The sequence below is a fragment of the Nelumbo lutea genome, chromosome 3, assembly GCF_056320005.1.
Source record: "Nelumbo lutea isolate HS-2025 chromosome 3, American lotus-T2T, whole genome shotgun sequence".
In the NCBI taxonomy this organism is placed as follows: Eukaryota; Viridiplantae; Streptophyta; class Magnoliopsida; order Proteales; family Nelumbonaceae; genus Nelumbo; species Nelumbo lutea.
The window spans coordinates 12,535,874-12,555,808 of NC_142686.1; the positions used below are offsets into that span (position 1 = coordinate 12,535,874).

General features: G+C 37.8%; 1 protein-coding gene across 3 annotated transcripts in view; it reads right to left on the bottom strand.

Moving 5' to 3' along the window:
• Positions 1-265: 265 nt before the first annotated feature.
• LOC148862999 (phosphatidylinositol 4-kinase alpha 1-like) overlaps positions 266-19,935 on the bottom strand; it is a 78,524-nt gene continuing 58,854 nt past the window's right edge. For 2 of the 3 annotated variants that reach the window (XM_088978631.1, XM_088978632.1), the window contains exons 19-26: positions 19,762-19,839; positions 19,608-19,655; positions 10,987-11,159; positions 10,708-10,903; positions 7,887-8,027; positions 2,775-2,983; positions 835-996; positions 266-732 (exon numbers count right to left, since the gene is read on the bottom strand). In XM_088978631.1, the coding sequence (XP_088834757.1) occupies positions 474-732; positions 835-996; positions 2,775-2,983; positions 7,887-8,027; positions 10,708-10,903; positions 10,987-11,159; positions 19,608-19,655; positions 19,762-19,839 (1,266 nt within the window). In that variant the 3' untranslated portion in view covers positions 266-473. The remainder of the gene's footprint in view (positions 733-834; positions 997-2,774; positions 2,984-7,886; positions 8,028-10,707; positions 10,904-10,986; positions 11,160-19,607; positions 19,656-19,761; positions 19,840-19,935) is intronic. The other variant, XM_088978633.1, reaches the window with a different exon arrangement.

Consider the following 19,935-nt stretch of genomic DNA (forward strand, 5'->3'; position numbering starts at 1 on the left):
AATCGTTCAACTTGAAATCACTCAATCTAAAAGTAAATTTACATCCTTAACGTCTTCAATGAGTCATAATTCATAAAAAATATTTGCAAAGAAGATTCTACTGGAAATTGGAAACCAACCGGGAATCTGGGATAACAACCAAAAGAAGGGTATATTGTCACATATAAAGCCTGAGGAAATACAGAGCATATGGTAATTACGTTGGCTCCTATATTAGCATCTCTTCATAAACATTCCCTAAAGAATCCAAACTTCCACAAGGATATTGCTCAAGATTTTTTTTTTTCTATTGATAAATTGGCGCTACAACTATGCATTTTTACAGAACTCACAAGGAAGTCCCACTACTTGGTAATAAAGAATCTTTGACATGTTGCCGCAGTTACAAGTCTTTCTCAGCACCTTGATAGCAGAATAATAAAGAAGGAAAAAGAATTGACTAAAACAACAACAATAATACAAATATACAGATTTTACTTTTCAATACCCTGTTGCAAATACTGTATCAAATCGTAGCCTGCAGTTGTCCACTTGTTATAGGCATCATTGCATGTGTGAATCATAAAATTAGCTGCTTCGCGTTCGCTCATCTCAGGATGGAATCTCTTCCGAAGATTCCCAATTGGATCACCTCTTCTGAAGCAAGGTAGCCCACTGTCAACCATCAATAGCACTGTATTGATTATGCCATCCATATGGCGTCTTGCAGCAAGATATCCCTTCACACACAAGCTGCATATAATTGAAAAAAGAACATTATCAAGATCCCACTGCAATCCATTTGAAAAAAGATCAGTTATTGTAAAGCTATTGTAAACACATCCACAAATTTACCGCACAAAGTAGGCCCAGGTTTCACTTTTCATCACCCCAGATGGGTCAAGCAATTGAGTCATCTCGTGGCTGAGCTTAAACTGGGCACTTTCAAAACGCATATTACCACCAGGCGAAGTTTCCAAGATAAAACCAAAATCAATATGCACAAGCCTTCCCACACTGCATATAAACGAGCAGGGATTAATTGGAATTATATATTACCTTACAATAAAGGCAGCCCAGCACCTGATGTACTTTGGCCATGTCAGACACCAAAGATGTCATACATAGATTGTTGGATAAATATGTGCAGTGTTTATTTCCAATTGCTTCTAAAATGCCCTTGGACACTTCACAATAATAATATTGCGTGAAATGTCATATTACATGTAATGTTATTGGTAACTTGTAAAATGCAGAAACATAGATGCATTGTTATATTGTTTATATGGTAGGTGCCAGTATGCTGTGATTTGGCTTTCTTCACAACAGATACCTTGTGGTTATGGAGTCTTTGCTTCTTCATTTGGATAGATCTCTTATCCTCTTCTCTGTAAGGTTATGAATCTAATATCCAATAATTACCTGGTAACTCTACATACATGCATGTATATACATATATACATATGCATGTATTTATGAAGACTGTAGATTTGAACACATCCATAGCGAGAAAGATAAAATGTACAATATTTGTAATGATAACAACTAGTAAAGATGTACCTTTCTCTTTTAAAATGAATAATGTTTGACAATTATTCAGGGGTGTCCTATGCTTACAGTTCACAGTTATTGATCCAGTACAAGTATCTTGGGTAAATGATTCTTGTCAAATAGAAGCACCACAAACCACAAGATAAGAATGAATATGGCAATCCATCTTGAAGAAAAATACACGAGGACTTTTCTAAATTTATTCATTAAAAGGTGTTTTGAAGCCACAGTGAAATCATTTCAATTTGGAACCTTTTTTTTTTTGATAAATTCAATTTGGAACCATTTGAATATGTTAATTCATTATTAATAACAACAGGAGTCATCCCTGGGAGGTAAATTGGAAAAGAAATGAACTCATTTCTTGAAATTGTATAATGAACTCATTCTGATTCTACTAAATTTTCATCATCAATCCATTTCACAAGTCAAACTACTAAAATTGCTATTATCAAACCCAGGAAATACATGAATAGTTGGAATTCTCAGAAATTGTGATGGTTATATCACAGTCCATTCCATTCTGTTCACTGCCGAATCCATCGTTAAATTATGAGCCTGATCATTTCTCACTTCTTCAACCCATGTCCTTTTTGGTCTGCCCCTAGCTCTCCTAGCTCCTTTAACTTGTAACAGATCACTTCTTACTGGTGCAGTAGATGATATCTGCATGTGATATTTTAGCTTTGTTTTCTAGACCTATCTACTATGGTGAGTCAACACAGGCAGAATCGATAGCACTTCTACAAGGGTTAAGATTGGTCAAATGCCTGAATTGCAGACTTAATGGTAGAAGGGGACTCTCATGTAATCGTGGGTTGACTTAAATATAATAGTACAGGCTCTTGGAAATACAGACACTCGATGATGGAGGTAAAACAATTGGCTATAGAACTGAGATCAACTTTCAACTGGACCCCGATATCAGTTAACAGTATGCTTGATGCTCTGGCAATACAAGGAGTGCCAGATCAATGTATTTGGGGGTTGTTTCCCAAGGTAGAAGCATGTAATGTGTAGGCAAAGAGAGGGGAGGGTAGCAGGGACTAGCCCAAATACAGGGTGCCAGTCACATTTCTGATTGTACATCATTCTTTAACCTAAACATCAATAAAGCTTTGATTAATTACTGATTGAAAAAATCTTGTTCACCAAAATGATTTCATTCCACATGGCATGCCCCATATGATCTTGAGGATTCTGAACAACATTCCTTATCAAGGAAAAATTGTGAAGGAGCATACTTATCAAAAAGAAGGTTCCCATTGTGTCGATCCTTTGGTTGAAGTAAAAGGCTAGCAACTGCATAACCAGCACTGCTAACTATGAAGTTATTACGTGCAGCCTCAAAATTGGGAGAACCAACAGGTCCATAGTCCTGTTGAAAAATCTCATACAATCCACCATCTGTGGTTTCACCCATTTGGCTTCTACTCCGTGAGTTGGGGACAACCTGCAGGTTGAAAATGTCATAATAATAGGTATATGTACAAGATAATGAACTCCAAAACAAGTTCCACAAAACATAAAATGAAGAAATCATGATATCTGTCTTATTTCTTATTTTGATCTTCAAGCATAAGGAATCTTTCATTGGTTTCTTTCATTGCTTGAAACCATTCATCCTTGATGGCTTGGTCAAAGTAAATAAAAGCATGGAAAAACTGCACCACTAAGACGATAGGTTTTGACAATTCAACAATTCAAGAATAAGAATCAAACCTAGCTATTGTAACTTTCTCTTGTCAAAAATCATCATTGAAGATCTAAATGCTGATGCTTTTTTTTTATTTATTTTTTATTGGAAATGGTACTTCACTAACTATGAAAAGAAGTGATATGTACACAAGGGGATTCATAACCCCAAGTGTCCCTGGTAGCCATAGCTATCTAATCCCAATTCAGTTGTTAGTAATATACAGCAAACTAGCTCCCAACCTCCCCATTTGTTCACCCCCAATATAGAGCTTGTTTGGGACCATTAAGAGATCCATTTCACCAAGAATCAGGAACACCACCCCCCTGATTATGCATTGTTCTTTTTTTTTTGAAAAACACATAAAAACCCACTTGGTGAATATGCTTTTTTTTTTAGCAGAAGGTATTGTACCATAGTTTTCAAGGAGCCAAGGCGAGGCTAGGCGACAGGGGGGCACCTTGTCGCCTAGGCAATGGATTTTTTTAAGTTAAAATCACATATCCTAGGGCAGTTCCCTAGGTCCCATAACCAACTTTCTTTAATAACTATCCATAATTTTCATAAGAAAATTATAAACTTCATGTTTACGTCTAGAAAATCAACATATTTATGAGAAGAAAAAGAAGACAAGAAAGAAATTTCAAAAAATGTAGGGGCTGAAGCCCCTATTTTTGTTATAGGAAAAGAAGAAAAGAAAAGGTGGAAGAAGAAGAACAAATGTGTTGATTAGACAAAATTTTAAGTTCTTCCTTTACTTATTGGTTCAGATTTTGAAGTCAGTTAGCAATGTTTGTGTTGATTAAACCCTAGCAAATAAGAAAATAATAAAAAGAAATTAGTTTATAAACACAAAAAATGAATATTTCTCTTTAATAATGTCTATTTTATAATTATAATCTAAAAAAAATAACAATATAAAAGTATTTTATTACACAGTATGCAAAACTGCTTGGTGACTGGGCGAGGCGAGCCTCCAAGGGTGCCTTGTAACCTAGGTGCCTGCCTAGGTGTCGCCTTGACAACTATTTATTGTACTAATTCCTTCAAATGATATATGGATTTAGAGATATAAGAATGTACAGTGAGCCACTATACATAAGTGAAAACATTTTGCATCTTGCCGGCTAACTACTACAAGAACAAAATAGCAGGGTCAATATAGTTCTGATGGGGAACATATCTAAAGAGATCCATTGCAGCCAGCCAAGAACGAACGACACCAATGATTTTTATAAAGTGTTCTTCCACAGAACAGAATTTAGCCTCAAATATTCTCTGAATTCTCTCTTTCCATATGCACCATGTTACTGCAACAGGTATGATGCACCATAGGCTCCTCCCTTTTCTACTCATTCCTGTTACCTTCCACGATCTCAAATGGTCTCTGTTACCCTCTTTGGAATACACCCATACAGGTTGATCAAGCTGCATAAGTGAGAGTAGACACCCCTCACCACTGGGCATTGTAGGAATAGATGGTTGGATGTTTATCTGTCAGAGTTGCACATGATACAGGATTCAGATTATACGTTGATGCCCCTTCTGTTTCGGTGGAGGTGCATGCTGATTAGACATTTAAAGTTTTTTGGCTTTATTTTTAAAATATTTTCATTATAACAAGGATACGACACCTCAGATAGACCTGTTCATGGGCCGAGCCGGGTCGGGCTCGGGCCGGGCTTTCACTTGTCACTAATGAAAATATACTAGGCTCAAGCCCGAGCCTGGCCTGACCAACGGGCCTATAACTTGGGCGCGACCCTGGCCTTGGTAAAAAGCCCGAAACCCGAACTCGAGCCCGAAGCCCGAACTAATTGAAAAAAAAAACAAATTTCCCTATTCAAATTAGAATTAAAAATTCAGATAGTATTTTTTTTCTATTTAAATGAACAATGGGCCAACAAGATGGTATTTTTCCCTTTTTTATATATTTTAAAACACAATTTTACATTCTTAAATCAAAAAATTTATTCAAATGGACATAATCACATAACTAATTTTAAGTTTAATATTAGGTCGGGCCGGGCTATTTTGACAAAACCCGAGCCCAACTCGAATTTATTGCAGACCGGGCTTTTTGGCCTGACTTTAAGCCTACGGGCCTATAAGCATGTTCAAGCCCGTCCGGGGGTCGGGCCAGCCCATCGGGCCACCCGACCCACGAACAGGTCTAACCTTAGAAAAGCTGTCAGCTTTTTCAAATTTCAATGTGTCACATCATATTGGTGATTCAAGAAACTCCCTCTCCTGAAATCCTAGGAAAAAATATTGCAGTTAGTGTTTTCAACCCGCCATTGACTTGGCCAATCGAACTGTTCGAACCATCACCTGGCCAAGATTCTAGGTCCAGTTTAGTCAAGACCTGTCAGATGGTAAAAACCCGTTGACTTCGTCAAAAACCGTTCGACCCAGCCAGTTCAACCGTTGACTTGTTCGACCGGTCACCGGGTCGCGGGTTGCACATTCAATGTATGCAAACTTTCGAGGGCCATAACTTTGCACTCCGATGTCCGATTGGGGTGATTTTTTTTTATTTTGGGAAACTTTTCAAGATCTATGCATCCCAAGGTGCCACAGGCGCCTTGCCCCACTATTTTCGCAAAAAAAAAAACCCTTTTTTGGCCTCAAATTACATTTTTTATATTTTTATAAATAAAAAATAAAAAACTGGGCTAAAAAATTGAAATTAAATATAAAAATACACATAACATATCTAAAACATATTTATATATTATTTGTTGATAAAATATACATTTACACACACACACATATATATATATGTCTGAACCGGTGACCCGTGACCCAGAGGCAAAAACAGTTCGACCTCCGGGTCGGTTTTTAAAACATTGATTGGAGTAATGTTTTTCCAAAACTGGGTTCTCAAATGTGACTAAATAGTGTTTCCATTTTTTCTGATGTAGCAAGTTGGTGATACAGAGCGTGTATGACATGCATCCATGCCAAACAGAACAATAGTTGTATCCTGTTTACTCTTTGTTTGGCTATGGTATCCTTAATCAAAATAAGTTGATTTACCATGTCAAGTTTATAGGTAAAAAATTGGTAGGCCAACAGGTTTCTGGTGATAGATTACTTAAGTTGGGGTGTCTTATGGTTCCACACATAGAATAAGAATTAGACAGTGCTAAAATATGAATTTCGAAGATCATCCACTGTTACAAGAGATTTGTTGGGAGTAGAAAAGGAAGGAGAGGCATCTGTAACTCTTGACAATAGATGGCGTATGCTGATCTCAGTTGATCAGAAACCTGATAAAACTTCAGCAGAAAAACAAAGAAATAACAGAAGAAGAAGAGAAAAGAAGAAGAAAGGGTGCAGAATAGAATGATCTTCTGCCACCCAGAACTTTTATTTATATACTCTTATTAAAACCAAAAACATAAAGACACCTATGCCCCTGCCGCCCAACTCACTCCTTAGTCAATAATGACAGAAATAACAATAGGCCCAGTAAGGCCCAGAACAGTGTTTTAAAAGCGCAAGGGCCAATTTGCGCCTGAGGCGCAAGGTGAGGCGCACACCTTTTTAACAAAGGCGCAAAATTACAAAAAGAAAAAAAGCTAAAAAATAAAAAAGTAAGAAAATTCAAAAAAATGCCAATTTTTTTTAATTCAAAAAATTCAAAAAATATTAAATGTAATGTTAATAAAAAATATAAACTTAAATTTTAAAAAACCTATTATCAAAAATTAAAATACATAAACATAACATGTAAAGTGTATTCAAATGAAATTATAAAAATAAAAGCAAACATATAAAGCATTTTCAAGCATGTAAAACCCACAATCTCTTTTTTTCCTTAATTGCATTGCTTCAAGTAGTTAATGTGATGTAAAACATATTGCATTCTTGATTCTATGAGTCACCTTTGTACCACACCCCCCGAGGCAAGCCTAAACAAGTCTATGTTAGGGTCTGAAATTCTTATTTCTCACATAAAAAACAATGATTTTATAACTTTCATTGCCTTTGAAGAAGATATTTTATTGCAATGAATGAATGAACAACATTAGCAAATAGGGTCCGGGGGCTCCGCCCCCGGCCCAGCCGTTAGACTAAAAAAAAAAAAAGCGCAAAATTTTAAAAAGGCACACGCCTGGGCTGAGGCGCAAGGCGCATCAGGTGCACGCCTAGGCGCACCAGGCACTTGCCTTTTGAAAGGGGTGCGCCTAGGACCTGGGCGAGGCGCATACACCAAAATGTGCCTAGGCCTTTTAAATCACTGGCACAGAAAACTAATAAAAAGAAATAATAATAGGCCCAAAATAATAACAATTAAATAAAAGGAAAAAAAACAACTGATAATGGCAGGGACTTCACTAAAACTAGTCTATTCCTCCACAACAATCACGTAGTGCATATATAAAAGCTGTGAGGGTGGAACTCCATGATCAAGAAGTCATTCTGCTGTTACAGCAGCTAAGGTGTTATATACAAACATACATTCTGCTCGATGATTTAGTCAATGCATCAAAAAGAGAAAAAATGAAACTGACTGAGACATAGCAACACATAAGCAGGCATGCAGTGTAAGATAAGAATTACAATTTTCATTATGTTTCTTCTATTCACTATCTTCATCACTCTCTTCCTCCACCAAACACACACATCAATAAAGTGGGCGAAACAAGTTTACCTCGATCATGCCCCTCTCTGGACCAGTTGGAAGAACGCCATAGGGAAACAAGTAGAGATTAAGTCCAACTGCTTCAAAAATATCTCTGAGTAGCGAAATCACTTGAAGAGCAAGCACATCTTGTCGACAGTCATCCCCAACCTAGAAAAGAAAATAAAATATAGTTTATTCCACAATCTGTATATGTCAACACTGAGGATGCACTTGCACAGGTTAATCATCAAATCTAGAAATATACAATTCTACTTGTTAAAAAATGAAAAAGAAAATGTCACAAAGAAATTAGCCCCTTGTTCTAATGGATTCAGACATCTAATTAGGTTAAAGCATGTTTTACCAAGCAAGAGTTGGAAATTTCCTTCTTAAAACAAACAACCTAAGATCTGCCTAAGACCTCTATTTATAGGCTTCACTGTTTATCCTACTTGCAGTGCCTGTAATAAGATATGGCAATAATCCTAACCAAAGATATACTTGCATCACAAGTTAACTCCACCTTAGACTCCTACTTGCAGGAGAAATGAAGTAACTAAAGAATTAGCCAACTTCAAGCATAATTTAGGAACCTACTCCCAAATAAACTAGGACTCTATATTAAAATAAAAACAATCCAGACTCAGACAGCACTATATAAGACTTCAACTAATGCTAGAAAAGTTGTGATAAGACCTCTTTAACCACCTAAAACTCTACTATTATACGGTGGCTGGTGAACTCCAAAATGACTATTACCTCTATTTCTTTTTGAGAGAAGATAACAAGATGTTATATATTGCAATAAACGAGAGGGATATATAAAAAAAGGAGTGCCCAATACAAAAAATCAAGGCACTCCAGTGCTGCTATAAATATCTGTTCTATTCACACAATTTTTTTGACAATAAATCAGCAAGACCATTGAGCTCCCTAGGAATCCAATTAAAGGAGGCTTGCAGAGTGGAGGAGAGGGTCTCTAGCCTCTATGAGGTAATGGTCCAACCTCCAACACCCACCATGGTATTACTTCAACCAGCTGATAGTAATTGCGGAGTCCCCTTGAACTAGTAAGTTAGTAACAAAGTGAAGCCAAGTTGATTTGCCAATCGTAACCCAGTTAGAGCAGCAAGCACTTCAGCTTTAGTAGAGTTTGTTTCCCCAATAGGGCTACTGAACACCCATAGAATTTCGCCTCTGTTAGACTTGAAAACACCATAATGCCTGCAGGGCCAGGGTTGACGATTGCACCTGTGACCTTGTGGGCTAGTATGTATCTTCTTAGCATCCAGTCATTCAAATCAATACAATTTCTGTTAGCAATCAGAAGAGTGTTAAAATGTTGATGGGAGGTTATCACAAGAAAAAGCAACTTTCAGAGTGAAGTCATGGGGCTGCAAGTTGGGCAGGCTTGGAGTGAACATTTCTTAAAATTTGAATGGGCCTGGACCAAGGGCCTGGGACCAATGCTGTGTAAATTCTTCAGGCTGGGTACCTGACTTGCATCCATAAAGTCATATTAATAGTTAAGAGACAGACTTCAGAAATCTGGTTCCTGGGTCTGACAATAGTAAGCAAGATCTTTTCCCATTGATTGCATAAGGTTTTTCAGCTAGATCCTAGTTAGTATAGCACTGGTCTTAGCCATTGCCAGTAGGAAGCTATGAAAAAAATAACAGTCATACAGAAATTTTGAATACTTTCACTACTTAGTTATCCAAATGCATTGTATAACTAGATGCTGCAATGGTAAGTGAATGATATCATAAACAGAACTTGGTGCTTAACCATCAGAATCAATGAGTCCCAGTTCAGTTTTTGTTCCACCATTCCAGCTCCTAGTCAACGAACAATTTAGTGCCCATGAGGAGGCCACGGCCTTGTACTTGAAAGGATTAGACAGAGAAGGTTAATAAAGGGCAGCACAGTGCACGGGGCTCCCACCAATGCAGGGTCTGGGGAAAGACAGATATACACAGTCCTACCCCTACATATAGAGAGGTTGTTTCCAAGATTTGAACCTTGGTCACCCAGGTCGCAATGGAGTAACCCAATCATCGCAATGGAAGATCATACTTTGATGGATGACAGACTCATGGTGTGCCACAGGGCAATATCAGAATCTGTTAGAGGTTTGTGCATCAGCTTTCAGCATCCAGGATGAACATCTCATTCCACTGGATGCTAAGATCAATGAATAATTTGGCTGGCACCTTGCCAAAAGAGATAGGATAAGTGCTTGGTGCAATGGTAGAACCTCAGATTGACAAGCTAGAGAACAAATATTCAAGTTTGAGAGCAGACACTTCATGCAAAAGTTCTGGAGATTAGGTCAATGCCAAATCCATCCCTCCCAAGGCTCCTTTTTTTTTCTCTTTTGAGAAGTATATTCCATCCCTCCCAGTCAATGACTGTACAAACAGTAATATGTCACTAAATTCTCCAAGGTATATATACTAAATACAAAAAAAAGTTATTCTACAGAAATGTTAATTGCTTTAGCCCAAGAGAAGATCTTTCCTCTAATGTTTGAGAGATCTTGTTTTCTTAAGATCTCATCTGTTTGAGAGATCCTGTAAAGTTATTCTTATGATCTCATCTGTTTGAGAATTGAGAGATCTTGTTTTCAAAAACTCTACTGTTTCTCCCTCCGGCTCTTGACAGCTGGACCAGAATTAGGCAATGACATTCCTTTATGGTTGTTCTCATTCTGGATTTAGCCGGTATCCCGGGCAATTTCTTTTCCTCTTCACAGTAGACATTTCTTCTGATATCAATCCAAAATTAAAATAAAACAATGAAACTCAAGTTTATGGATCTATAATAAATAAGTAAAAGACAGGTTTACCTTGAAGATGCAAGCTTGGGATTTTATGTCATTCAGACCCCCATCCCTATCTACTACATTAAACGTAATCATAATAGGAACTTTCGCAGCTGACTGCAGGGGAATTCCACTATCCACCTGAATGCCTTGGACAAGTTTGCTAGGAGCAGTAGGTAGGTAAAGGTCTTCTCCCTCCATTTCAATTTTTTCCAGTTCCCTGTTATAGAAAACGATCATCTGAGTTGATAAACGAAATACCTTTATAAGTAAAACTTTAAAATTATTCGAAGCAAATTGTACCTCTGGATACCAGCTCTCCTTTCTTCCTTTGGAAGTGGAAAGAGTCTACCAGAAATAGATGTAACTTTGTCAAAGAAATCAAATTCTCTTTGAAACAAATCGCGAGCCTTTGGAGTGAAGCTCTCGATTATTCGTTGCCTAACAACAGGTAGTAGTGCTTGGAATGCATTGTTCTGAAGTAACAGAAAGTATGTATAAGCAAGGATTGGATATACATCTCTGAATTCAGTCTACAATTTAATGGAAACTACAGGTTCAAGTCAAGTACCAAATGGATACCAGATTTAAGAACCAATCTCAAGACAGACATTATAACAGTACTAAGCCACAGAGTGTAACACTACATGGTGTAATAAGATCCTCTAGATGATGAGCTTCCTTTTAATTGTAACCTTTTTTTGACAAGTAAAATAACTTTTGTTAATCAATAAATAGACAACAATACAAGCATCCTTTAAAGAGGCACAAGGCACTAGCTCTCCCAATAAACAGAAAGCTACATATTATATTTGAGCCCAGTACAAGTAATTTCTATTCACCCCCTGCTTAGTTAAATATCCACCACCCCGTTTGCTGATCTCCTCACCTACTATATCCTCAAGTTCATACTTCTACTAAGCCATTTGAACATTTTTTATCTCATCCCTAAAGTCCTAAATTATAGAGTCTGGTTTCTTCAACCACCCCACCACCAGTTTTGAAGCACCTTCAATCACCACATTTAGCATATTCTATTCATTTGCTATTTTAACTCCTTGTAGTATGGCCGGTAATTCAGCTCTAGCCAAGTCACCCAAACCCCCTGGGTCTGAGAACAAAGCAACAACATATCCCTCAATGTTTCTCAATACCCTCCTATTTAGGGGCGGAGCCAAAATTTTTTCTTGGGGGGCCAATAGGTAATGAACATGGATGGGTAATTGGGGGACCAGGGTATAAGTGGGATATAAATGGGGATTTTTAAGGCATGGGGGGAGGGGGGGGGGGGGGGGGGGGGATGGTTGCCTCCGCCACCCCTGGCTCCACCCTTGCTCCTATCCTAGAGGGACTTCAGTTACCTTGACTACTTCAATCAAAGTTTAACTTCATAAAACCTTCAGGAAGAGGCTGTCAAACCACATTCTCTTTTTCTTTGTTGGAAGAGCTTCTAGCCACCACCCCACAATTTCTCCAAAGTCCAAATACCATCAAAGGAGAACTGGGAGAACAAATCCAAGGTTCTGATCTAGTGTATTACCCTGGCCACAACACAATCTCTCACCATTTCTTTGCTCCTCTCCTTCTCTATGAAAATCCTTGCATTTCTTTCTTTCCAAATAGTCCAAATCAAAGCTGCCCTTACACACCTTCACATAAATCTTCCCTTTCCTTATGCCAAGCAAAAGTGGAAGGATCAAATAGCATATTTACCTCCTTTGGTTGATACCAACTGCATCCAGACAGAGAAAAAACAGTTCCAAATATCAATAACAAAAGGACAGGAGATTAGAAAGTGGTAACAACTCTCACTATTGGATTTACACAAAGTAAACCAGTTAGGGGATACAGGGAGGTTCATTTTTTGTAGCATATCCATAGTGTTGATCTTCCTATGAAACACTTCCCAACAAAAATCCCCTAGTTTAGGAGGAATGGGTCAACACCAGATCTCATTGAAAGGAAAAGCAACAGGAGTAGAGGCACAAAGAGACTTAAACAAAGAAGCACAAGAAGACAAACATTTGGGATGGGGAATCCAAATGTGTTTATTTGGAAGAGGGGTCCAAACATACACTATCAACTTATCAAGGATCTGTAATAATGATGCAGGAGCTGAAGAGGCAAAATTGAAATTTTATGAAATTTTATGTATTTCTGTATTTTTTGGACAATAGGGGTATTTCTATCATTTTTCAATTTTCAGTGGGGTCCAATGATAGGGTTCAATTTTTCTAGTTATAGTTTGTTTATGTTTAAAATTTCAGAGTCATTGCATAAGTAGGACTAGAGTTATTGAGTCTTCTTTGAATTAAAATAGGATATGACAACTTAGTTTGAGTTCTACTAGGATTATTGAGTCTAACAGTTTGACTCCTAAGACTATTATGAGTCTAATAGTTTGACTCCTAGGATTATTGAGTTTAGAGTCTATAAATATGTATGGACGTTTTACACAAAGGCAATGAGTTTATTTATTTATTGATAGATAATAGATAACACATTTTATTAATATAAACAGAGATAATGTACGCATAAAGCAACCCACAGGAAGATAAGCTTATCTCACCCAGAAAAGCTGCTACCTGTTTACCCCTTTCTTGGCCAAAGTGTCAGCCAAGCCATTTGCTGACCTGGCTACAGGGACACCCCAATGTACCAATCCAGCTATAGGTGTCTTTAGTACTCATCAGTCATCACTGAGATCTATAAGCTCTGTACAAAATTTCTTTCAACTCTAGAGCACCTTCTTCCAAAGACCAGATGGTATCTAACATCAATGCACCATTTGTCCATTCTCAAGATGATAAATTGTAAGGTTAGATAGCTGTTTTCTACCCTTCTATTTCTTTCCTTCTATACCTACTATTTAAGTCCTTGATTTCCAACAACCCCGTTCTTCCATAACAGATTTACCCACATGTAATAACTTGAGAGGTTCACAAGGCATATCTATCTCCTTTTCCAAAAACAGAATCATGGGTACCCCCATTTGAGAATGGGGGTTCTCAAAGGACCTCAATGACTGGACTTTGGAGGACATACAGTTGAGATTGAAGAAAAAGTAAGCACTGAAGCAAAGGATTTTTCCAATCCTGGCAGTCCCCCTAGGGAATCTGGTGGAGGCATTGCCATCATACCAACTATAATCAACTACCTTGGGTTTTGACTGGATCAATGTGGACGGAGATTCTCAGGAGATGAGCATGAGAATGCAGATTTTAGTCTGAGAGCAGACACTTTCTGAAGAAAAAAAAAAGGTTAGGTTACTATCCAATGCATCCCTGATCCCTCCCAGGACACCAGATAGCTGGGACTAACATTGGGTAATGTCCTTTTTAATGTGGAGGGAGATTCTGAGGGTGCCACCACTTACATGGACTATGCATCATTTCATCAGAAAGGCTAGGTCTTTGACATCTAGAGTGAATTGTATAAAAGATGAGAGCAGAATCAAAAGAGCAATATACCTAAAAACCTAAGCATAATTTCAATGAAAATAAAGAGAACAAGACCACTTTATCATTATTTGTTTCCCCATACAGCTGATTTCATGTGTACGCATTTACAGAACTACGTTGCATTAAAGGTTGAGTATGAAAGAACCTGGCGGGTTCTGTGAATAGCATTGTCAATAATCCAGGTTAACCTGATAGACTCAACCCAAACCCACCCTATTATACAGAAACTGGGTCTGCACTGAGTCCCAATTATTAATAGGGCTGATTCTGGAAATGCATCTTGATCTCTGACTATAATAAGGTCAAGATTGGCTTTACCTATTCTGGCCTAATGAAGATCTGAACCAACATTAGCACATCAAGAAGATATCCCCAACATTTCATACATGTTTTTCATGGTTTACCTGTAATAATGTCATATAAGATGTCTAAAATTATTATTTTAAGGGGATGTGTACAATATTTTGAAAATAACAACAGAATAAGTAGTTTTACTGTCAGAATACCAAGCTAAAGACTTGTTAAGTATAATTCAGACATATTGGATCAAATGATTCAAATCCAATAAGCCCAATTAATGATAGAATTGGTTCTGGATCTAGTACTTACAGATCCTGTAGGGTCGAGGTCGGGACCATATTTGTTTGTTTTCTTATTGGGTTCGAACTTACAACCAACCCGTCCCTGATCTGACCTATTGGAAGCCCTATTTGTGAACCTTGGGAAGTAGCATGTGTGATTCATAAAGTACCAATAATGTAGAAGAAATGTTTGACTTTTATATAACAATAATGATTCTGCAATGAGATACCATAGAATTGTATCAACTACTGCAGACATGAACAACATTGTTTTATATATGAAGTATTTCTAATAGGCTACTGTTATCCAGAAGAGAAGGAAGAGAGAGAGAGAGAAGAGAGAAGAGAGACAAAAGTTTGAAGTCTCAGAAAAGCTGCTGGCAGCACCAGCTTTTTGTTATTTATACTAGGGCGACACAACTTAAAATAAAACATTCTGAAAGGACTAAAGTACCCCTGCGGTACTAAACATACAAAAACACAACATTTCAACACTCCCCCTCAAGTTGGGACATAGATATCAATCATGCCCAACTTGTCACATAAATCATAATGTCGCAAGTGATGTAACCCCTTTGTGAAGATGTTTGCAAGTTGGTCTTCAGAACTGGCATAGGGAGTACACACTTCGCCTGTGACAACCTTTTCTCTGATGATATGTTTGTCAACTTCGATATGCTTAGTTCTATCATGCAGCACATGATTATTAGCGATGTTTATGGCTGCTTTGTTATCACAGTAAAGAGTCTATCCATCAACTGGAAAGCCCAACTCACTCAACAAATTCTTTAACCAGATGATTTCTGCCACTCCATGAGACATTGCCCGATATTCAGCTTCAGCACTAGAGCTAGCTACCACATTTTGCTTTTTGCTTCTCCAGGTAACTAGATTCCCTCCTATAAAGGTACAATAGCCACTTGTTGACTTCCGGTCATTCAAGGATCCAGCCCAATCAGCATCGGTATACACTTCAACTTTCAAATGCCTGTGCTTTTGAAACAACAAGCCTGCACCTGGGAACTTCTTAAGATATCTGAGAACTCTTTTTGCTGCTTCAAGGTGGGTAGTCTTAGGGGCAAACATGAACTGGCTAAGAACTTCCACTCCATAAGCAATGTCTGGTCGAGTCATAGAAAGATATAGCAATCTTCCTACAAGTCTCTGAAACTGTTTCACGTCTTCGACGGGTTCACCTTGATAGTCTTCTAACTTGTGGTTATGATCAATAGGAGAATCAACAGGCTTCACTCCCAATTTTCCTGTATCCTGGAGTAGATTTAGGACATACTTTCTTTGGGAAATGAGGATACCCTTTTTTGAGCGGGCCACTTCAATCCCAAGGAAGTACCTTAGAGGACCTAGATCCTTCACTTCAAACCGGGTAGCAAGAAAACTCTTCAACTTTTGAATTTCATCATTCCAATCACCAGTGATAACTATATCATCAACATATACTATCAATGCTGCAATCTTTCCTTCCCCTCTTTTCACAAACAATGTGTGATCAGATTGACACTGTTTGTATCCTTTTTGCTGAATTGCTACATGGAATCTACTGAACCAGGCTCTCAGTGATTGTTTCAGGCAATATAATGATTTTTTTAACCTGCACACTTTTTGTTCCTTACCTTGAGCTCGGAAACCAGGAGGTTGCACCATGTATACTTCCTCTTCAAGGTCACCATTCAAGAATGCAATATTGATGTCAAGTTGATGAAGTTCCTAGTCAAGATTAGCAGCTAAGGAGAAAAGAACTCTAATGGAGTTCATCTTAGCAACGGGTGCAAAAGTTTCTGCATAATCCACTCCATACACTTGTGTAAACCCCTTTGCCACTAGACGAGCTTTATACCGCTCCACTGTGCCATTAGCCTTATGTTTTAGTGTGAAAACCCATTTACACCCAACTGGTTCCTTCCCCTCAGGAAGAACCATTTAACCTAAAAGCTTAAGCTGTTAAGTGAGGTCCTTGAATAGATTTTAATCTCTAACATGCCCCCTCACACGAGAGCCCATTGGGCTTGAATCGTGGACAGCACAGGCCCACCCATACCTTGTGCTGAAACTTAATTAATTATAATGGGGGTGATGAGAATCAAACACTAGACCACTTGGTTAAAGTGGCTCTGATACCATGTTATCCAGAGAAGAAGAGAGAGAGAGAAGAGAGAAGAGAGACAAAAGTTTGGAGTCTCAAAAAAGCTGCTGGTGGTGCCAACTTTGTTGTTATTTATACTAGGGCGACACAACTTAAAATAAAACATGCTGAAAGGACTAAAGTACCCCTGCGGTACTAAACATACAAAAAACACAGCATTTCAACAACTATCATAAACGTTAAAATCATAGAAAAGAAAACAGGCTAATATCTCCAGAAATGGCAGGTAAGAATATAGAACATCATATATCAAATTGAAGACAAGTAGAGTTTCTTGTCCATTTTTTATGTACCATACAATGTGGTTGCAGACCTCTAGGACATATTTTTTTATCAATAATCAATTATGTTCTATTGAAATATATATAGTAAATTAATTATATACAAGCATATAATCAGTATCTTCACAAAAAAAAAGCATATAATCAGTACTTATTTACAGTAGAGACAGCCCAATGCTGAGACTGATGAGTGGCATAAAGAGTAAATTTTCTCAGATAAACTTCCAAAGAGATAATAGTGTCACTCTTGCATCCAAATTAGTGTCTCAGCCGCTAAACCTCATGCCATGGATGCTCTCAATTACGAAATGAAACAGCTTGTCTGAATTCATAAGGAAACCTCCACAACCATTTGCCTAGCAATCAGGTGTTTTAAGAGTCATCTAGCTATGCCTGGCCTCCTTCCTCTTTCTTTGTGCACATGTCCCAATTAAACAAGTGATCCTTTTTGAAATACTCAGATTTGCAGTGACATGTTTTTTGATAAGTAAGATAAGCTCATTAATCCTTTCCCCTGATCTACATAACATGTTCCTCATAATCCCGTCCAACATTTTAACCACTTAAACTGAGGCCTTAAGAGACCATGGAGAAATATAGGTGGCTAGAACGGTGGGATTGATTTAAGTGATTCCACTTCTTAGATAAATGTAATTTCCCTTACAAGTGGCAAGTATTTTTTGAAAACCTATCCAAAATTGGGCTCCAAAAGTTGCAAGATTTAGGGTTAGCCCATAATGATAGGATTAGGTAACTCAAAAGGTCAAATCAAGACTGAACAACCCAAATCCTTGAAATATTTTTTGCTTTTCAGCACCAGATGTAGTCAGAAGACTTTGATCTTTATGTTCTGATATTAATATGAGTTCCTAAGTGCCTTTTTTTTTTCATCAGAGAACAAAATTTTATTGATTGTGACTCCTCCATTGGTTCTTCTGAATGCCCTCTTTTTTCTCTTTTTTTTTTCCTGTGAAGTGTTTGCACCATCTTCACTTTTCCTGGGATCTAGACATGTAGCACTTCATTCCATATAAAATTTATGCTGAATTTGGAAATAAGAAACCTCGTTATTAAGTTATTCTTGTTTAGTTTGGATAGGCAACCAACCTCTTAAAGACTTTTTTCCCTCTCTTTACTCTCTTTCCCTTTATAAGGAAGAGTCAGTTTCCAGTTTTATTTCCTCCTTAGCTTCTTCTGTGGCCCTAAACTGGGATTTTGGTTTCCGTAGAGGGTTATGTGATGATGAAAGTGCTTGTGTTTCAGAACTGTTGTCTTCACTTGAGTTGATTAGTTTAGATCCCTTCAAACCTGACACAAGAATTTGGACCCCTAACCTAAAAGGCTTTTTCACTTGCTCCTCTTTCATCAAATCCCTTTGCTCCACTTCTGCACCCCAGTACTTCCCAGTTAAAGAATTCTGGACTAGGCCCATTCCCCCAAATATTGTTGTTTTTTGTTAGGAAATTTATTATGGTAAGATTAATACCTTTGAAAACCTGCAAAAGAGGAGACCAAAATTGGTGCTTATCTCCTAATTGGTGTGTTCTTTGTAAATCTAAAAATGACTGTCCCCACTTACTGATCTCTTGCTCCTTTGCTACAACTTTATGGAATTGGAGTTTTATGTTGTTTGAGTGTAGGTGGAACCTTCCATCTGATACTAGCTTGTTGTTTAGTCTGTTTATCTTTGAATGGCACACAAAGAGAGGGAGAATTATGTGGAAGTGCATAAGAAAAGCTTTGTTGTGGACATTTTGGGAAGAAAGGAACACCAGAATCTTTTGTGAAAAAGAAAGGAGCTTCTCGGAAGTTAAAGAATGTATTCTGACAAGGGCAATTCAGTGGCTGAAAACTCTAAAGCTCTTTGATGCATACTCTTTTGATGACCTATGGAAAAGCTGGTTAGCAGTGCCTAATACTTCTACCAGGAAGGAAAGACATGGGGTTGAATGGATGCCACCAGGGGAGGAGTTTATCAAGCTGAACTTTGATGGAAGTAGCCGAGGAAATCCAGGGCCTTCAGGCATAAGAGTGTCGAGAAACAAAGACAGTAGCATTATATCTTTGTACTCAGATCCTGCGGGTGTGGGAGACTCTTTAAGGGCCAAATTACTTGCTGCTTTACAAAGAATCCAGTTTGCAAACCAGCTAGGCATAGAGCATCTGATTATTGAAGGGGATTCCCAGGTGATAGTGGGTTGGCTGAAGGATCCGGACACTGTGCTTTGGGGTTTTAGAGATCTTCTCAAAAAGGTTAAATGAAGGAATATGACAATCAGAGTTCAATGGGTAGGCAGACCAGCAAACTCAATGGCTATAACAAAAATTACCAAATGGAATCATTACGACAGTGAAATGTCTATATGTTAATATAGGTCTTCATTATCTCAAAATGATTTCATTATGCTTGATTTTGAAAAATATAAACACATACACACACCTTCCCAGCACTTGCATCTTTCCCTGATTCTGGAGCACATGTTTCTCCCTGCCAATTGTATAAACCATAACTTCAAAGTCAATTCAAGATCAAACATTTAAAGCACATATCGATTACTTGCTAGGTTTAGAGAATAAAATATAAGACACAACACCTGAAGATGCCAGATCAAAATATGAGCAAATATATCACTTCTTTGAGCTGCTCGAAGCAAATATCCTTCTACCAACTTCTGCATTAGCAATAAAATCATCAAAAGAATGAAAATACATAATAGGACAGGACTAAGGAATTGGTAACTGCAACAAACAGGCTACGCATATAGGAA